The sequence below is a fragment of the Lichenostomus cassidix genome, chromosome 9, assembly GCF_008360975.1.
Source record: "Lichenostomus cassidix isolate B80296 chromosome 9, HeHo_3.0, whole genome shotgun sequence".
NCBI lineage: Eukaryota > Metazoa > Chordata > Aves > Passeriformes > Meliphagidae > Lichenostomus > Lichenostomus cassidix.
In genome coordinates, this window is record NC_139490.1 from 21,836,521 (window position 1) to 21,856,046 (window position 19,526).

Genomic DNA, 19,526 nt, shown 5'->3' on the forward strand with positions numbered 1-19,526 from the left:
AAGTAACTCGGTCTCTGCGTTGGTTTTTATGGTGCTGTGAAGAAGGGTGGGGGTAAGGATTTGGGTGCCCCGTTGGCAGTTGGAAACACTAAAAAAGTAATTTTTGCGCAGGTGCCATTGCCATACGCATGGCTAGTGCCACACTCGTACGTTACCCGCGGTTATACCCAAACCCGTGCCGGCGGCCGCAGCTGCCCACAGCCGCCGGGCCGCACCAACGCGGCGGGCAGCGGGAGCGGGAACGCTCCCCCGCCTCCAGGCACACAATGGACGCTCCCCACCGCTCGAGCCATCCTTTAACACCGTCATCGACCCCGCTGGCCAATGGAGGCGAGGCGTTGCCGCCACGTGACAGTGCCGCCTGTCCCCGGAACTGTTTGTTCCCGCTCGTGCCGTGCTCATGTGACGAGGAGAGCCGGAAGCGCGTCTCTATGGTCCCCGCATGGGGCAGAGCGCCCGCCCAGGGGCCTTGGTTGTGCTGGCGCCGCCGGGAGGCTGGCGGACTATGAGTGTTCGTCCCTCATTACCTCACGGCCGGGAGGGAGGAGGAGGAGGAGGAGGAAGGGGAGGAGGAGGACGAGGCTGTCGGGATAGCGGCGGACCTGCCCGCGGCCTCGCTCCGGTCCTCCGGCCGCCCCGGGAAGCCCCGGCCGCGGCGGGCCCTGCCCGCTCCCCCGCCCGCCGGGCCCGCTTCTCCGGGGAGCCTCGCCCAGGCCCATGGCCCCATGAGGCGGCAGAAGGCTGCGGGGCAGCAGCGGCGGCGGCGGGGCTGAGGCGAAGGAGAAGCCGGGACGGGTGCAGGAGGTGGGTGACCCCCGGGGTGTGAGGGAGGCAGCGGAGCAGGGGCACAGCCGGCCGGCCGGCCGCCCCGGGCGGGGAGAGGCCGCAGGGGGTCCCGCTCCGCGGCGCCCCCTGGCGGCCCCGGTGCTGCCCGGGGGTCGGGCTGGGGGCACGGGGTTCCGGGGTATCCCCGGCTGGACCCGGCGGGGCCGCGGCACCCCCCGGACACCCCGCAAAGTTTGTGTGCGGCAGCCCGGGGCTCGTCCCGCCGCAGCGGTGCCCCGCTGTGTCCCCCGCCCGCCCGCGGGGCTCTCCCGGGAAGCGGGGCTGGAGCCGAGCGGCCGACGGTGCGGCCGCCTTTGTTAGGCCCCTGCTGCAGAGGAGGGGAGAGGAGAGGGTAGCTCCCCCCTGCCTCTGCCACGTCTCCGATCTTGAATCAAGTGTTGTGCTTCCAAATAAATAAATAATGATTTATCCTCCCCAATGCGGCTGAGCCGTCAGTGGTAATTGGGGAAGGTTCATAAGGCTCCTGTATCCCAGCACCCTTATAGAGCCAGAGCAGGTTACTTTTAATAGGCAGTGAAGAATTTCCATGGTCACTTTGTCAAAGTTATTCTTTTCTTTTGCCTGGCTTGGTTTCTTTTTTCTTTTTTTTTCTTTTCTTTTTTCCTTTTTTTTTCTAATCTTATTATTATTGCAAAAGTAAAGATCAAAGGAATAATTATAATTTTCCTTAGGTCTTATAAATTGTTCCTTATGGTCTTTCTAGAACCTTAAGTTGAGGATTCCTAAGCAGAGCAAGCACTGCAGGCATGCGTGGTTTGGGTTGAGAGGTGCATCTCTGAACACCACTTACACCAGTTCTGGTTCAGTTCAGAATCCTGGAACTCCTGCTATGACTGATGAAACTTAATGAATAAAGTTTTCACTGTTTGCACGTGCAGAGAAGGGTGTGAGTTGGCACAACCTGGATTCCAGTGCATGTCATCCTTTGCCCCCAGTATTGTGTTTGTGCTCTCAGCTTGGGAGGGTTGGAGGGCTGCTCTGGTGGTCACAGTAGTACCCTGGTACTCACGAGAGCTGAGTGTGACTTCAGTCCCCCACGGTGTTCTCCGTGACTCATGTGCCTGTGCTTTCTGCCCCATTTGACAGATGGGGAACTGGTTTTCCCTCCCTTGGTGCATTCAGATCTCATGGTGATGTTGGTGTTTACGTTCCTATCATTGACCTGTAATCCTTGCTTACCGTGTTTGTTTGTCTTTGTCTGCACAGCCTTTCCTCCCTGTATTTGTTCTGCCCCTTCTTGTGATGCATGAGCTAATACTCTCTTCTTTGCAAGCAAAACAGTGTTCTGGGTTGTTGGGGTTTTTTACACCATACCTGTTTCCTGCCATTATCACTTTCCTCTGTTCAGAACGTGCTGGCTTCAGCTCTTCCTCTCCTGCACGTCTTGCCTGTACGTCCTGCATGTTTACTTGGGAGCTGTATTACTTCAGCCAGTCCTAGAAACTAAATGCAGATTCCAGTTCATGTACTCTGGAAAATAGTCTGCCGTTTATAAGATGGTGGTTTCAGTGCTTTTAGCTTCTCTTTGATCTTGCCAGTGCTAAATCAAGGGCAACACCCCTGGGAGTCCAACCCAAAGGTGTCATTCTGGGCTGCTGTCGTTCTTCTGTTGGGAGCAGGGAAGGGAAGGGAAGGGAAATGCACATGCACTGGTGGTTTGTCAGCAGCTTGTTTGCCACTGGTGCAGGCATTGACTGAGGAGGAATGGGTGAGCAGGAAAAGTAGTGGATGGGGTGTATCTGTAGTCCCAAGTCTTTTTGTTTCTTCTGTTTTCGCCCACTTTTCTTCTTTTAATGGGATGTCTGGTTATGGGTTTTTTGTGATGAGCCACCTATTAAAGTGTTCAGTACACCTCATCAATAACTTGAGAAGTGTGATTGCATGCATGTTGTGTCCATACTCTTCCAGTTTATGTGTGAAAACACCCATTCTACTGAACGGGCTTTAGTGCTGTACTTGGTCACATGTTTGGAGGGTTTGCTTTCTCTGTTTGTAGCAGAAGCGAGGAAGCAGCTGTTGGTTTTTCACCTGTAACTCTTTGTGTAATACTTTCCCCCCCCTCACCCCTCCATGCCAGGGTTCTGCAGTGCTCCAGGCAGTGAGTTTTGAAGCAGGATGGGAAAAAGACGCTGTGTTCCTCCACTTGAGCCCAAGCTGGCAGCTGGCTGTTGTGGGGTGAAGAAGCCCAAATTGTCTGGGAGTGGAACGCACAGTCATGGGAATCAGACCACAACTGTACCAAGCTCCAGTTCAGGTCCTCTTCAGAACCACCAGCATACAGATGGAAATAATGGAAGGGAGAACGTATCTGACTTGACTTTGGGCCCAGGAAATTCCCCAATTACTCGAATGAATCCCACTTCAGGAGCTCTGAGCCCACTTACTCGGCCCAATGGAACTGCCAACAGCACCAAGAACCTGGTGGTGACAGCAGAGATGTGCTGCTACTGCTTTGATGTACTCTACTGTCATCTCTACGGGTTCCCTCAGCCACGGCTTCCTCGATTTACCAATGACCCCTAGTGAGTACATCCTTATGTGGGAGGAAAGCTGGGAAACAGCTTCTAGAGCTGTGGTTTGGTTGGGGACGGGTGAAGGGTTTCCTCTGGGAAGTGGGAAAAGTGGTGTGCAGGGAGGAAGGGGTGTATTTTGCTGCTTACTTTGTCTGCTGGAAACAAAATGATGCACTGTAAGTGCACAAAAGATTAAAAGTATTGTTTGGTGGTGGAGGTGAGTGAGCTTTAAAGAGAGGCCTTTGAGAGAGGACATGCTTAGCTCTACAGAGAGCTAGGCCAAGTATGAAGAGGTGTGGTGTTTCTTCTGCTCACAGTCTGGTATGTTCCATGAGGCATTGTGTTCTTTGTGGAGGAGTGCAAACCCACTTCATGGTAATGTTCTGGTAAAGTTTGCCCCCTTCTTTGTAAGCAGCTTCCTCTGCAAAAATTAACTGAGCAGTGCCACCTATAAAATTGTACTAAAAGAACAGTTAAATAACATCATTAATTTGAAGAAGCTGCAGCTTGTAATGTGAGACACTGACTTGGAGAAGGGAGAAGGGAAGAGACTTACTTCTGCAAAGCAAATGGAAAGGGAATAAATTAAGAAGTTGACACAAGTTTCCAGCTCATCCTGGAACAAATGCTGGGCTGCTGAGGATTGGACAAGGACCCTCACAGGAGTCTTCAGCTGCCCAAGTTAATGGGTTTAGCAGGGAGAGGAGTCTAAAAATTTCCAGTTATAGAAGATATGTTAGAATATACATTAACCAGGGAGATAGTACTAGTTGGGCAATGTGGGGAGAAATCATAGAGTCATTTAGGTTGGAAAAACATTTGAGTCCAACCGTGAACCCAGCACTGCCAAGAGACTTAACTTCCAAGGACGATATCAAGGTTAGAAGGAGATGTGTATAAGCAGAAGTGAGGAGAAGGATTTATTAAGCTGTTTTGCTTTGGTGAGATTTAACTAGTGTTTATCTGAAGGTTGACTGTGTGGGTGTGGAAATGTTAATGTTGTTAAAATGTTTGTTGAAAGAATTATATGGGCAAGATCAATGACAGATGGACCTTCTGACACTCCTCCAGGGGCCTCCTCCAGAACAACAGAGAAAATAAAAAGTTGCTGACATCCTTAATTTTAGCTAATGAATTTTAAATTGATGTAAGGAACAATGGCTTAAACAGGTCAAGGACTTTCTCTGTGTATTCAGTGTCTGCCCACCTTACTGCTGTCAGGGTGGATGTAGGTTGTGCTTCCATGCAGTTATTATTCAAGCTGGATTATGGATACATGTTCTGAATGCTGCTGCAGAGTAAGCTGTTTAGTACTGTAAATATAAATGGATAGAGAAATGCTCTGGACTAGGATATCAAATAGTTCCAGGGACTCCCCAGGCTGAAACATTTCTGGTGTTCATACCTATGCTAAGTAGGCTCCCTTGAGGACATTTTATGTTAGTGTGTTTATTATTTTGTCACTTGAAATGCAAAGGGTTTTTTGCTGTTGTTCCTTTAAGCCAGTAAGAGAGATGGTTTTATACAGCTGCATTCTTTCGGTGTCAGAGGAGATTTCTGGCTGGTTTCTGTTGCTTTTTTCTGTTGACAGTTTTCAAAAAGGATGTCCTTTGGGGAATAGCATCTGGTTGAATTTTATACCCAGATTTGAAAAGTTAAAAATTGTTCATTTCTGTGCTCGTAATTATGAGTCTTTTAGATCAGCGCACAAAAAAAGCATAACCAGCCCTTCCCTTCTCTTCCCCTGTGGGCAAATGCTTACCTGGATTTCCTTGTGTTTCAGCATTTATGCTGTTGTTTCCAGGAAATAATTGGATGTACCCCAGGGAAAAGCATGGGGTTTGCTCTCTCGGAGAGCAGCACACAAAGATGAATTGTCCCGCTTGAGACAGTCATGTAATGAACTTCAAGCCAAATGTTATCAAATACAAGAGTAAGCAAAGTGAAAATACAGAAATCATTTGCATTGGGGCCTTTTGTGACATAAGTAATGTCAGAGTTCTTTGGACTAAACAAAGGTTTATACCAGAAGTCTCTCTGGACAGACAGAGAAGAGACTGTTGATGGAATAGAAAGAGGTACAGCCTGTTCTGTATAACAGATTTTTAAACTGGTGCTGATCCTTAAAGATAAAAGTAGGTGTGAAGGTCAGGATTTGGCATAAACAGTGTAGTGACATGAAAGTTACAGGGTTATGAGTTGAAAACCACCATGAATTTCTGTTGCCAGCTTGAGGGGATATGCATATGGACAATGCTCTTGATGGGAATTACGGAACTGGTAGATACCTGTGAAGTAAGGTTCCCTTATTCCAGTGTTAGCAGTGATGTTCACACATCAGTAGAGAGGTGGTGGCATTGCAAGACTTGTAGTTATGTCTGAATTAACATGGTAAAGGAAGAAAATACTCCCTTTACTATTCAAGTTACTGCAAGTAATTACAATTTGGAACCTAGGCAAGTTGTTAATTGGTTACTTTTTCCACTTTTGTACTTCAGTCTGATTTTTTAATAGTAGATATTACAAACTGGTGCTAAAACTATACTGTTGAAGTTTCTAGTTGCCATGCTAGAAAAATAACAAGATACTTGCACCATAAAACCTGTTCTGTAACAGGTTTTTCCCTAGCTAAACCCTGATTTGAAAAAACTGTATTTTTCTACTTTAAAATTCCCTTTGTAGTTGGAATTGATGAAGCTAATTTATAGTTGCTGAAATTCCTCTCTCAGCCTAAAAACCCTCATCAAACACATATAAGTGGGATGTTGTGGCTGGGGAAGAAACAGTTGACATAATCCACCGAGGATATGGCTGCAAAGTTCCAGTAAATGCTCTTGGGTGAACATGGACAAAAGATTGTTGTTACTTTTCTCAGTACATCTGGGAAATAACACTTTTCAAGGAGGGGCTCTGGAACAATGGGCTTATTGTCAGCTGCACCTGCAATTTGCTGAGTGCATTTATTCTTCAGAGACAGAAACATCATCTTCTCTGCAGTGAAAATAGTGAAATTTTATCTATGCGTATAGAATCATCTCTCTTCTTATGCCTCAGTTGTTCTGACCACAATGAAAAATGGTTTTAAATGTGCTTTAAGGTATTTTAAAATATACAGCCTTCTGAATGCAATTATCCTCTCCCATCTGATAATATCTCTTCTATTATAGATGCATAAAGCTGTGTTGCAGCTCAGTGGAAAGATGGGTTGTGGGATTTTTTCCCTTTGGAAGGGGAAAGAGGTAAATTGAAAATGTGAACCTGCAATTTGAATTGAAGGGGAATTTACTTAGATTTTTGTTTTGTGAGTGATGATTTTTATGTTATCCCTTGCCTTTTCTGTTTGAGGTGAGTGTCACATGGACTGAGCAGTACTTTCAAAGTTTTTATTAGATTAAGGTAAATTTCCACTGACCTTGTGACAGTAGTGTTTCTCAGAGATCTCCTGTGTAAGTTTAGGTTTTATATTTGTTTGATTTTTTGAGTTTTCCAATGTATTTTCTTACACTCTTTTTCTGCTTGCTCTTTCAACATATGTTAGGTAGATGAAAATGTAGAGGAATGATATTCTGCAAGTGCCTTGAAGTGTTATTGGAAAACTAGAACAGGAAATCCCCTGTCTTGGTCAAGCCAACCAGAAGGTTGTTGTTGGGTGTGGAAGGATGTTTCCACTTCCTCTGTGGGCAAAGTCCTTCACAATTATCACTCAAGGGCTAATTGCTCTTTTGGGTAGTACTTAATGCCATTGGTTGCAGCTGGTAATTAGATCCTAAATGATGGATTTATGCTGTGATGGTTTTTTAATTCCATTGTTGCTCTGAGGAACATCACTGGGCATTGATTGATTACTACAGTTCATATTATGTTCTCACTACTTATACATAAGAAGTTCTGTGGCTGTGTTTGAGAAATCATCCACACCCCATACTGGTTTTGTTCTCTGAACAGAGTATCTTATTTTTTGTAATGTTTGCTGCAGAGGTACATTGCTTACAAGAGCTTCAGGTGTTTGAGGAAAGTAAGTGTCTGAGCTATGTTGTCAAATCAGTCTTGATGGTTCAAAACTCCTGTCAATGTTTTTTTAATCTCAAAAAATCATATTCTATCATATTACTTAAAGTTCAATAGGAACCCATAGTCTTGTATTCAGTATTCTGTACTCTGAACAAGTCACAGAATCACTTATCCTGTTTTTATAATTAGATCAGCACTATCAGTTGCCTTAAAGAATTTTGCAGATGTTCAGACATTCTCATTGAACTGCAACCACCACTGTCCTTTTAGTATTTGTCTCTACAGCTCTATGCAGTTTCACTCATTTCTGTAGAAGTTAATTTTTTTTATTCAATGTTCACAGTCATTTTTCCCTGTTTATCTCTTCATAGAGCTCTGTTATTCTGAACTTGCTATTCTTTAAGGCCAAGTAATGAATTCTAGTTTAAGAGCTTGAAATTAACCTGCTGAGTTTGAGAATCTGCTGTCATGCCTGTAAATCCATGATGGTAGACAGGAAAGTGGGAATCCAGATGATGTTTGAGTAGGATCAACAAGTGTTTTAGATATGTGTTCAACAGGAGAGAATATGTGTAAATATAAATCAAATGTAAGGTAAGCAAAAGATATGGACATTAACTGCTTGAGCCTTAGTGATCGACCCAGAAATCAGATCCTTGTGGAAATAACAGGGAGAAAAAATAATCTGGATTTCTCTTCATGAAAGCAAAAGAGCTTTTCTTGCAAATCTGATCTGTAGAAATGGTAGTATAAGGAACTAAACTTATTTGCTTCATCGGTATTAATTTTTATATGATCTATGCTGTAAACTAGTGTATGCTACAAAGTGAGGCAAATACTGACAAGACAATCAGTGGGATCAATTAACCATATCAATCATTAAAAGACAGCACAGAGTCTGGCCAGAAGGGTGTCCATAGAGGACTTGAAGAGTACTGCTGGAGAGGAGGAAGTATGCTGAAAACATGGAGGAAAGTGTTGGGGTTTGCATGTGGCAGGGTGTGGGCATGAAGTTTTGTTACTGCCAGATAGGAGGTGAGTAGACCTGCCTGCTGGGGTTTACTGGAGGAAGAGAAAGCAAAGGCATGTGTGGCTCTTTTACACCTTGGTTGTCTTCCCTTAGGAACCAAATACCTGTAGAGGCTGGAAGGTTTCTTTTTTCTTGCCTTTTCAGTCCGCTCTTTGTGACGTGGAAGACGGGGCGAGACAAGCGGCTTCGTGGCTGCATCGGGACCTTTTCAGCCATGAATCTTCACTCAGGACTCAGGGAATATACATTAACCAGGTAACTGCCCCAAATGAAATAAATATGAAATTAGTTCATTTACTGAAGGTCTGTAAGAATTCAAGGTGACGATGTTGGATTGACATAGTTCAATGTAGTATGCTTCGCAATGAAATAAATGTGAGTGTGTGATAGTTATAGCGAGGTGATATATCAGGATTTAGTGGTACAGCTTTGCAAAAGGTGAGTTGCAGTTGGCATTTTAAGGCTTGTGTCAAATCTGTCTTGCATACAAGCAATTTTGACATCTGTAGCATGTAATTTCTCTCCGACTGCAGTAGGTATTGGACAGCATCAGGAAGCTTGCACTGGTATTACAATTCATTAGATTAGGGAGGGATGCAAATCACTTTCTCTGCAGCAGCAGAGAAACATGTTTCATGCAGGCATAATCAAAAAGGGAGTAATTGAGCATCTGACACTTTAATTTGGTGCTTGTATTGGGCGATATATCTTCTCTTCCCTTTAGTGCACTTAAGGACAGCCGATTTCCCCCCCTGACCCGCGAGGAGCTGCCCAAACTCTTCTGCTCTGTCTCCCTCCTCACTAACTTTGAGGATGCCAGTGACTACCTGGACTGGGAGGTGAGAACAGGTGCATTTGGAACTCTGCATCACTCTCTCGTTCCATTCGGGTTCGGGTTAGTACATGGTGATGTATCTCCTTCATTACAGGGGTGTATGGGGATGAGACTGGGAGTAGAAGAAATGGGGCTGGAAAACCAGAAGGGAGGAAGAGGATGGCCTAGCAGTATGCTTTTGGTTGTGGGGGGATCTGAATGGGAATAAAAGAAACATGAAAGTAGTTGGTGGATTTGGCCCAATAGGAGATGGGTGTAAATACATGTATAAAAATCTGGGAAGTATTTTGATGGTGTGAATGGAAACTGGAAATAAAAAGTAGTTAAGACCAAAGGTATGAATGGTTTTTTGGACCTTGTACGTGGACATGTATTTTGTTCAAGGAGTAAATATGGACTTTATAGTTGGGTAATTTTAGGCATGATTCTTGTGTGCAGAGATTTTGTCTCTCTTGCCTGACACAAGAGATGGAAAACTGACAAGACTTACCTCAGGAGAAGTGGCAGGAACACTGATGAGGCTTGTCTGGGAAGGGTGGCTAAGACAGCTCCTTGTGAGACCTGCCAGGCAAGAACAGAGAGTGGGGAAGAGAATGACCTTATCCAGGCAAAAGCCAAACTGTCCAGAGAGAGAGCTACACAGTGTTGTGGGAATGACAACTCAGTCATGGGCTCAGTGCTAGCAAACACCTCTTATTTGGCTATTCATTTCCATCTATAGGTTGGAATCCATGGGATCAGAATAGAGTTCATCAATGAGAAAGGTGTCAAACGCACAGCCACGTATTTACCTGAGGTTGCTAAGGAACAAGGTGGGTTTGAGATGGCAGCCAAACATGGCAACATATTGTGTCAGAGAACTGGGTAACTTAAATCTATGGATTTGGGGCTTGGAACACAATGCTGTCCTTATACTGGTGCCATGGAACCACCAGGCTTAATGTTGACACCTGACACCAGATACAGTTGCTGCTGAGTTTTCATCTGGCCTTTTTCTCATCCCATATCTTTGCACAGCTGTATCTTAGTGTCAGAATGTTTTAGGGCTAAAGAAATAGAGGATCTCGAAGTATGGATCTTCCAGCCTCATTCAGCATTGCATCTTTCCTCTATGTTTCTCCCACCAACTAGGATAACTGCACGCTGCACAGCACCAACAGGAGAGTCACTTTCCTCCTTATTCTTGCTAAAGTAGCATTCTCCAGGGGAGGGCTGGAAACACAGCCCCTCTGGAGCACACTTCCCACTCAAATAGAGTAGTGATCACCACGGTAACTGCTCAAAATACTGCCTCCTTTCCTCCACCTAGCAGAGTGGAGTGGTCGCATCCTCCTGGCTCTGGGGCAAAAGACTAAGGTAGGAATTTTAACTCTGATCTCTCACATAGCAGTGCACTGTGCTATCACTAGAGCATCAATCCCAATTTGTCTATTTAAAGAGCTACATATTCTTTTTGAGGGAGCTAAGTGGCACGTGATGAAAAAATTCAGGGTCCCTGCAAGGCACAGACCTTTATAAGAAGACATGGAATGGAAGATGGAATTTCTATTTCATAGACCAGCTCCAATATGAGTTTAAAGGGCTTGGCATGTGCAGATAGTGTGCATGCATCAGGCCATGTATGTCCAGTTCAACTAGGATTTCTAAAGCTCAGAGTTTCCTGTTTAGTTGTTTGCTTTTCTAGAGGGCTTTTAATGCATCTCATATGTTTTTGAAACATTTTCTTATATTGAAAAATTTGCCTTGTTTCTATTTTTGAATAGACTGGGATCAGATCCAGACCATAGACTCCTTACTCAGGAAAGGTGGCTTTAAGGCTCCCATTACCAATGATTTTAGGAAAACAATAAAACTTACCAGGTAAGTAGATGTATTTGTTGTCTTTTAATTTTACCTTGTAAAGTTTTCTGGGTGATTTAAAATATGTGTGCTTGATGTGAGTTTTTATGCCTCTTCCAGAGGAGATGAAGTGTGAAAGACCAAATCACAAATGCCATGTGGTAGGCATATAATGCACGTGGAATTAAGCCCAATATGATTGGTCCATGCAGAATCAAAGTTGGCATTTTTCCAAGTGTCACAGGTTTTAGTGTTACTCTCTGTGTGAAAGATCAGAAGCAGAACCTTTGAAAGTTAAAAGATTGATTTTTGGGGTATCTTTTCAATGAACTTCCTTTTCTCAGAGTGCTGATTTGTGAATGCTGTAGCTATTTGTAGGTGACAGCTGTCTTAAAACCAAACCACACTCAAATTTGGCTGGTTTTCAAAATTTGTTGCTTTTTTATACCCCCAGCTGTCATACTGGTTTCTGCCCCCTTAATGTCAGTAAAAATTGGGACTTTCTGGTTTTGTATAGAACACTAATTTACCAGGTCATTCTTTACCTCTAGAGAAATGAGGTGGGTGTGCAGGGTTTTCTTTAACAGGAGATGACAGAATGAAGTTCTTCATTAAAATCTGATGTAATGTGGTCTTAGTGCAACTCACAACCACTTTGTAGCTGCCAGTTGTTTAGCATGCTTTAGAAGAACTTGGAAAACTCCAGTCTCTGCAAAGGAACTTCACATTTTATGAACTGTGATTATACAACATGGACTAAGTCATTTATGTGTTACAATAAACCTCTCTTTACCCGTCTCTCAATTTTTTTCTCTACCTTTTCAAATGTGGAGATAACCACAAAAGTAAACAATAGTGAAATATTCATTGTTTAGTCACTGTAGTTGAATCTTCTTCCAGCAAATTTTTTTGCTATTTTTGTCTATTGCATGTATGCAATGCTTGTTTTCAAAGAGTGCAAATCGATCATTTATTTCCTATGTGCTACTTCAGGCATCCCTTTAATTATGATCACCCTGATTATGGCTCATCTTTTGGGACACTGGAGCTAATTCAAGCTCAGATAGGTTATTCGTTCTAGTGGGTTCCTCTTGGTCATCATTGACTGTGAGCTAGAAGGGGATGTGGGATGAATATTTTGATGTCCAGTCCCTCCATATTGCACAACGTGTTGACATTCTTTTTCTGACGCTGTTCCCTAGGTACCGCAGTGAGAAGGTGACAATCAGTTATGCAGAGTACATGGCCTCCCGCCAGCATTGTTTCCAGAATGGCACTCTTCATGCCCCCCCCCTCTACAATCATTACTCCTGACACACGGCTGCATGACCAGTCCCACTCCCCAGTTGCTGCCAACGGCTATGACATCATTGGGGCAGACGCCTCCTCTTCCTGGTCCAGTTACTTCTATTACTGCACCATTTTATGATGCTAGCTTCCGTTGCCAAGTCTGCCTTCCCACTGACCTGGGGGGAGGATGAGAGCGTGACAGGACTTCAGGGGCCCAAGCCTTATCTCAGCCTTCCCTCCCAGCGGGGGTTCAGTTGGATTGGGGCTCCATGCCTACGAACTGTCGTGAGGTGCAGAAGACCTCTAGGAGTGAAAGTGCTGCTTCGGACTGATCTGTTCCTGGGTGTTACTGACACTCTGGAAACTTGAGTTGTTTGCTGTGGAAGCCCCCCAGATCAAGTAGGAGCATTCCCCTGGCAGCCTGGGCAACGGAGTCCAACAAAACATTTTTTAGGTTATTTTTAATTTTTTTTAACCTCTGGTATCTGTTGTGTACCGAGAGCTGGTTGCAGTCCCCATGCATCACAGGTGGACATCATGATATTGGGGAGAGTTGAACACCTGGATAGCACCCCATCCTCATGGACAGAAAACATGTGAAAAATTAATCCATTATTTAAATAAACCCTTGAAGGCTTTCAGGCTCAGATCCTTGGTAGGTTGGATTCTTTAGAAATCCTTGTGGTTTACAGTTTTCTGGGTTTTCAGACAGACCTTGGTAATGAAGCCTGATACGAAATAAAATGCTGTTTTGCCTGTAAGAGAGCAGCATGGTACATGCTGTGTACACAGAGGAAAAGATACTTGAGTGTCCCTGGACAGTCTTTGTTATGACCAAGTTTTGTTTCCAAATATTTGTAAGAGATAGGATTAGGGCTGGGGAGGGGTTTGCAGAGCAGTGACTGTAGTCATACAAGTGAGACCAGTGACTGAAATTTGTTTAATTTAAGCTAATAGTCTTGGGGACCTTCCTTTTGATAGAACAGCCACTTTCTCCGGTATGACTACTGATCTTAGGGGCTGTGAGTGTTCCAGTTTATAGCAGGCCTATGGAATAGAGCTGTGTAGTTTCACTGGTAAGATTTATCTTACTCAGCTTAGTCATTGCCACATCCAGGCAGTGAGTGGGGAAATCTGTATTACCCAAACTGCATGAAACTCAGGTGCATTCTGTATTTCTTCTCCCGTGGCTGATGATCACAAGGAATCCTCTTTTCTAAAAGGAAGTTACCCGTTGTTATTCTGCAGATCGATGTCATAAACTCTAGATTATGACACTCTTACAATGAGGTGACTGGGCTTCAGAATATAATTTGGGGTGGGTTTGGATGGTTTGTTTTCCAAGCTTCTGGAGGGTCAGTAATGATTGGGGAAGAAAATAGAAGTGTGTAGCAGAGTCATGGCTGTTTGGTTGCATACATCTTTAGAGCCTGCTTGCGTGTGGTAATTGGCTGGTGTTTGAAGCCTGAAATTATGCCGTGGCATGGCAGGGAATAGGGCAGGTAGAAAGCTGAGAACTGCTGGGTGCTGCTCCTGGTCCTAAGGAAGCAAGGCACAACTGTGCTGTTTCGCTTCATGTTGGTGTGACGTTCTGCTGGAGGAGAGAGATGTGAGGGAGATTACTTTGGATAACAGTGCAATATCGACCCAGCTTTCCTTCCCTATTGGGTCATTCTTACAAATTGCCATTTTTCCCTTGTGATGTTGTTGAAAAGCAATTGAAGATGAAAGGATTGTTTCATGACTTCCTGCTGCTGAGAATAAATGAGTCTTGTCACAAACCACTCCAGTTTGTAATTACTCTCCCAGGTGCCGTGTAGTGATGGGGGAGGGTGGGGCCAGCTCCAGGCATACCACTCACCTTTCAGCTGTCAAACAGTATGATACATAGGGCTACACTCATTACTGTTCAAGTGTTCTATGTTAGAATTTAATTTCTAAAAGGTTTAAAAAAAGGCAAAAAAATGGTGCTATAACTTCACCCCTGAGCACGCTAGGTGAGACTGGTCATGCAGGCGTACAGTGCCAGGCTTTTCAATTATACTGTTTCTTTTTCAGATGTTTGCCCTGTTCTCTGTGTCTTCAACAGTGTATAGTGTTTTCCTGATTTCAGTTTCTTTGACTAGGGGATGACTAAGGGGTGGGGCAGGGAGGGTTAGTTGTCATTTTTTTAAACAACAGAATTTTAGGATTGAGTAACTTGGTTGGTTTAAGCCTGAAGTGGGACAGATGGTTTGGGACTGGGGAAGTCTTACCCTCTCCCACTTCTATTTCCCCACTCAGTCTGTTTAAAATAAAACAAAACATAAATGCCTCTAAATATGTACTGTGTTCTTGTCCTGTTGCAGTGAGAAGAGAACCTGGCAGATCAGAAACACTGGTCTGTTGCCTAAGGAACAGACCCTCTCAGCTTTAGTCCCATAAAGGTCCAGCTATAAAATCAGTTGAAAACTGTGTCAATAGCTAAGTCAGCTCAGAGAAATGTATGACAAGGACAGGTGGTCTCAGGAAATAATCCCATTTCTAGATCATTACATGGCAGCTATGCATAAGGATGAAAGAGGTGAATTAGGAAGAAATTGTACTTTGCCTCGAGATGGAGACAACCAAAATCAGTGGCCAATTAATCTGAGATTTATTCCATGGTTGTTTGGCTGGGACAGCTGGTTAGAACTACTCCTCAAAGCGACTGTTACCTGGTTTGATCTGAATTAACTCATCCTTAGAAGCAAGTGCCTTTTGGTCTAGAAGGGCTTATTCTCATGACAACCACAACTGATAAATAATCTCACTGCAATGATGAAATGTCTTTGTTTTACAGTAACTACAGGAGAATGTCTTTGATCACTGGAGTCTGTCAGTGTTGAAATGTTTCCACTGTGAGGTTCTTAATTTTTTTTTTTCATGTTGTTCAACAGTCAATCTCAACTGAAGCCATTTCAGTTTGGGAATGTTATATGGTCAAAATATCACATATCTACAATTTATCAAAACAAAAAAAAATCTGTAAGGAAATCTAAGAGTTAATTTTAACCTTTGCACAGAATAATTTGTTTTCATAGTACATTAACAAACCTCTGCAATCTTCACTGACCATTAGTGCTGTTTTCTGTTTGTATTCAGAAACTACATGTTGTTTTGTTGGGGTTGTTTTTGGTTAATTTATTTCCTTAAAGCAGGAGACCTCTTTTGACCTACAGTGCAGAAACGTCAGACCAATTCTTTATATTACACTTGGTTGCCTCCTACCTATATAATAATTTCTGAGTGTAAATAATTGAACTCTATCCTCTAATGAAGTATTGTAGAGAATAAATCATAATGGATAAAGATTATTTGTACTGTCCTCTTTATATGATTTCTCACAGCTGTTATAGGGGATAAGATGAAACTGTTCTCATCTAGAAAGACAAACAATATATTACAGGTATGAATAGCAAACCTGTAAATTACACCACATATTCAAAACCAGGGAGGTTGCCAGAGTGGGATGACAGCTGCCTGCAAACACATCAATAATCAAGCAGGTTCACTAGAAGAAAGCAAGGAAAATAGTAGGAAAATTAAAACCAAATATTAAATATATTTCATTAATAATGGCATAGCAGTGTCTTTGTATCCTGAAATAATGTTTGCTTGACAATAACTTTTTATCAGTTGTCACAATGATGAAATGTATAAAGCACATACATACAGAGTATTGTAAATCTTTCTGAAACTCAGACTTGTTCTTTGGGTTTTTGTCTTCTAAAATGAACTGAGAACAAATTGTCTATACTTTAGGGCTATAGGCTTCAGGTGATCTAAAAATCTTATTTCAGAGGGAAGAAATACCCATATTTCTAGATTCTTACTATTTTCATGTTTGCTTTCAGACAGGATTAGCTGATTTGTAGAATAGTTTTGAATTGTATCCCTGGCTGACGTGGTTTTTGTCCCATACGTTTTCAGATAGTTGTTAACTCTTTACCTATGGCAGATGTACAGCTAGAGATGCTACATTTTCTGCTTGTGGCTCTTGGGAAGGGGTGCCCTGGATGTCAATAAACAGTCATGAGACCCAAAAAACCCACTAACCAAACCAAGGGGGAAGGTAGTTTTGACTTAAATATGCCTGAGAAGGTCATTTATCTCAGCACAACTACAAAGCAAAAACCTATTTTCAGGTGCTGGTACTTAGGAAGGCTAGAAAGTAAATCCCTTAGGTAATGTGAGGTGGATGCTGTGACTAACATGATTTCCAGGTGAATTCTAGCTGAATTTCCTTGTGAATTATGAAGCTACCCATTTCCGTACCCATCCACTCTCATGTGCCATGGGGAGTTATCAAGTACATTCTCTCAGCTTTGTTGGAAGGAAACAGTGACTTAATTTGTACATTTTAGTGTCATATGCTTTTCCTTACTTGATTTTTTTTGGTTTCCTATTCAATCAGTCAGACATAAAATCTTTGTCCAGTGTCTTTCATCAGAGGTTCTTCCCTGCATGTTGCATTCTGTGACTGCTCTCAGCAGCTCTCAGGGAGGATGAGGCCAGGTAGAAGGGTGTACATATGACTGCACACTGAAATAGGTCAATCCAGGCTAAATATAAACCAGGATAATTCTCCTGGAAACAGTTTCTTCTGTTGCTGCTTCTGTTTGAAACAAGAAACAAAATGAATTAGTCATTTAGCACTCACCTTTCTAGAATCAAATGATAGAAAGATTAGCAGAAACTTCCTAAAGGATACTTCAAATGAAGAATACTTAAGCATTTTTATTTTAAACATGAAAAAGCATTTTTATTTTAAACATGAAAAAGAAACTTGTTTTATCTGTGATTGAGAAATGCCATTTTTATCTTCACGATAAAAATGAAAATCAGAACACTTTCCTGTACAACTCAGTAAATTAATATGTATACTGACAGTGTGCAGAACAATAGGATAGGAAAGTTCCTAAGATGGTTTTGCCACAGTCTGGGAAAATATGACTTTTGAATATCTTTGATGATGACTCACAAAACACAGCAAAAATATTGTTACCATGTTCTTTAAGGCAAGTATATAATTCTACAAATTGGACATTCTCCTGATTACTGGACCATATTTTTTCTTTTTCTACAGTCAGCTAGACTGCTCTTATAATCAGATTAATTCTGTCATAAATTGTGTATTATATGACCAGTTGATAGTATGTCATATACGTATTTAAAAACTGAAGAGATCATGCAGTTTTGCATCCAGAGTCTTACTATGACTTTATTACTGGATATTAATATAACTTTACTTTGCTCATACATGTTCATTCATTATGGTTTTGGATATATGATTTTAAATGGAGTAAAAATAAAGGTAAAATGGTGTGAAAACCTAAACCTGAAGAGTTATACTTTAAGAACACAGGTGAAAATCACATGTCTTGTGCAATATTGGCTACTGTGGCACATTGTGCTCTCAGTGGATGATTATCTTCACAAGGATCTACTCCTATCACATTGGCACTCCACAGAAAAGATATAATTACTGTTGGAAAGCTTAAAAAACTCCTAGGAAAATCACATTTCTTCTGCTGATGAATTAGGAGAGCATATTACAAAATAGGTTTATGCTAATAATAGAATATCCTTGTTATTAGTTGTTCCTACATTTGATTAGATGGAGATATTTAGCTGAGCATTTTGTAAGATCACTGTGGGTGCAATTAGTTGTTACAGGATCTGTGTTTAAACTGTGGCAACACAGGAATTACCATGATAGGTAATAATCTAACAATCTGCTTCCCAGTAATGTGTCTCCAGCAAGGATCAAAGCTTTTTGCCCTGGAATATGGAACGTTAGAGACTTTTTTAATGATAAATTACATTTGGCCAAGTATTGTTTTTTTAAAAGCAGTTTATTTTAGGATGTCACCAGTAAAATTGCTTGAAAATTCATATAGTCATTCACTTTCTTTTAATCGAGTTAATCTTGCTTTTCTATGTATATTTTGTTGATAAATGCCAAAACAGTCATTATTAGTGAGGAAGAAGGCAGTGCAATTTAAAAATAACAAAAGTTCAGGTACTCTGCTATGTTTGGTTTGTTGAAGAAGCTGAATAATATTTACTGTGGGGTTTATAAGTTTATTTTTTTAATTATTTTAAAAAAAGAAAGGTAGAGGGAAGTAGCTTCCATCCAGGAACATTTTTATTTTGCTCTTGAGACCTTAACCAAACACATCAGTGATAATAAACTTAATCTTACATGATAGCCTCTTTAACTGTACCTATAAAATCTTGTTTTTGTATACTTAAGTAGAATGGATCCTTGGGGAAAAACAAAAAGGGAAATTAATAACTTAAACCTCTGTGAGCCACCTACTGTTTTGAGAATCATGACGTTCTGAGTTGATGGGTTATTTGAGAAGCCATCAGGATTCCAAGTGATTTTAAATGCTTCTCAATCTGGCATGGATTTTCTTGTTTTCTTGTAAGCCTAATTGAAATTGTTTAATTTGCCAGATGTTCCCCAAGATATTTCCATTCCATCTTCCTGAATGCCTTTCTCCTTGTACCACTTAGCAAATTACTTTCCCATCAGTTCCCCGGCTATGCTCATTATCAAGATAACAAATACTATTTTATCTCTTCATATTCTTCTAGTTTATTTTTAATTCATTCCTTTTCCCAGCATGCAGGAAATCATTCACCTAGGCACAGATACAAGTTTATGAGAACAGGAGCAGTTTCATCATAAATCCTCCAACAGTCTATTTTTGTCTTTCTTTAAGGGCGCAGGATGACATAGTAAGGGCTGATAAGATGATTACTTTAAGAGTCTTAGGCTGGTTAGGCACTTACATGTGAGCTCTCTAGGGAAGACACTGCTCCATAGGTTATTTTGCTGGCAGTGTTGGGAGAACTATCTTCATTTTCAGCCTGCCTATGCTTTTAGGGGTCTGTGGATTGTTTCTGGATAGTCTGAAAATTAATCTTTCTTATGAAGTGTGTTATTTGTGATATCAATACTCCTTCCTTACAGACCGAGGTCTATTAATCACAGTGAGCTAGACAGAAATTCTGGCACAGTCAGTTTTCCTAAGGTTGAGGTTCACTGTGTAGCTGGAGGATGTTCTGGTGGCGAAATGGAGCTGGTTGTAGCTGCCTGGTGTGAAGATCCACCTGATCTTCACTGGTGTGA

At 42.1% G+C, this 19,526-nt stretch overlaps 1 protein-coding gene and 1 long non-coding RNA gene across 3 annotated transcripts; one reads left to right on the plus strand and one right to left on the minus strand.

The window, feature by feature from the left end:
* The first annotated feature begins 432 nt into the window (after nucleotides 1-432).
* AMMECR1L (AMMECR1 like) lies at nucleotides 433-15,696 on the plus strand. Of its 2 annotated transcripts, XM_085069791.1 has the most exons (7): nucleotides 447-804; nucleotides 2,924-3,368; nucleotides 8,545-8,655; nucleotides 9,125-9,239; nucleotides 9,957-10,047; nucleotides 10,999-11,095; nucleotides 12,277-15,696. In XM_085069791.1, the coding sequence occupies exons 2-7, from the start codon at nucleotides 2,962-2,964 to the stop codon at nucleotides 12,386-12,388; spliced, it is 933 nt and encodes a 310-aa protein (XP_084925917.1). In that variant the 5' UTR covers nucleotides 447-804; nucleotides 2,924-2,961; the 3' UTR covers nucleotides 12,389-15,696. The 2 variants fall into 2 exon arrangements, 1 of the variants encoding a protein (XP_084925917.1); XR_014854125.1 differs by lacking the exon at nucleotides 12,277-15,696 and having other exon boundaries at nucleotides 433-804; nucleotides 9,957-10,591.
* A 12-nt stretch (nucleotides 15,697-15,708) lies between these two features.
* LOC146433454 (uncharacterized) lies at nucleotides 15,709-19,513 on the minus strand. The gene is made up of 3 exons (XR_014854126.1): nucleotides 19,187-19,513; nucleotides 16,770-17,000; nucleotides 15,709-15,896 (listed from the first exon to the last, which is right to left on the minus strand). It is a non-coding gene; the product is annotated as an uncharacterized LOC146433454 (long non-coding RNA).
* Between the last annotated feature and the right edge of the window lie 13 nt (nucleotides 19,514-19,526).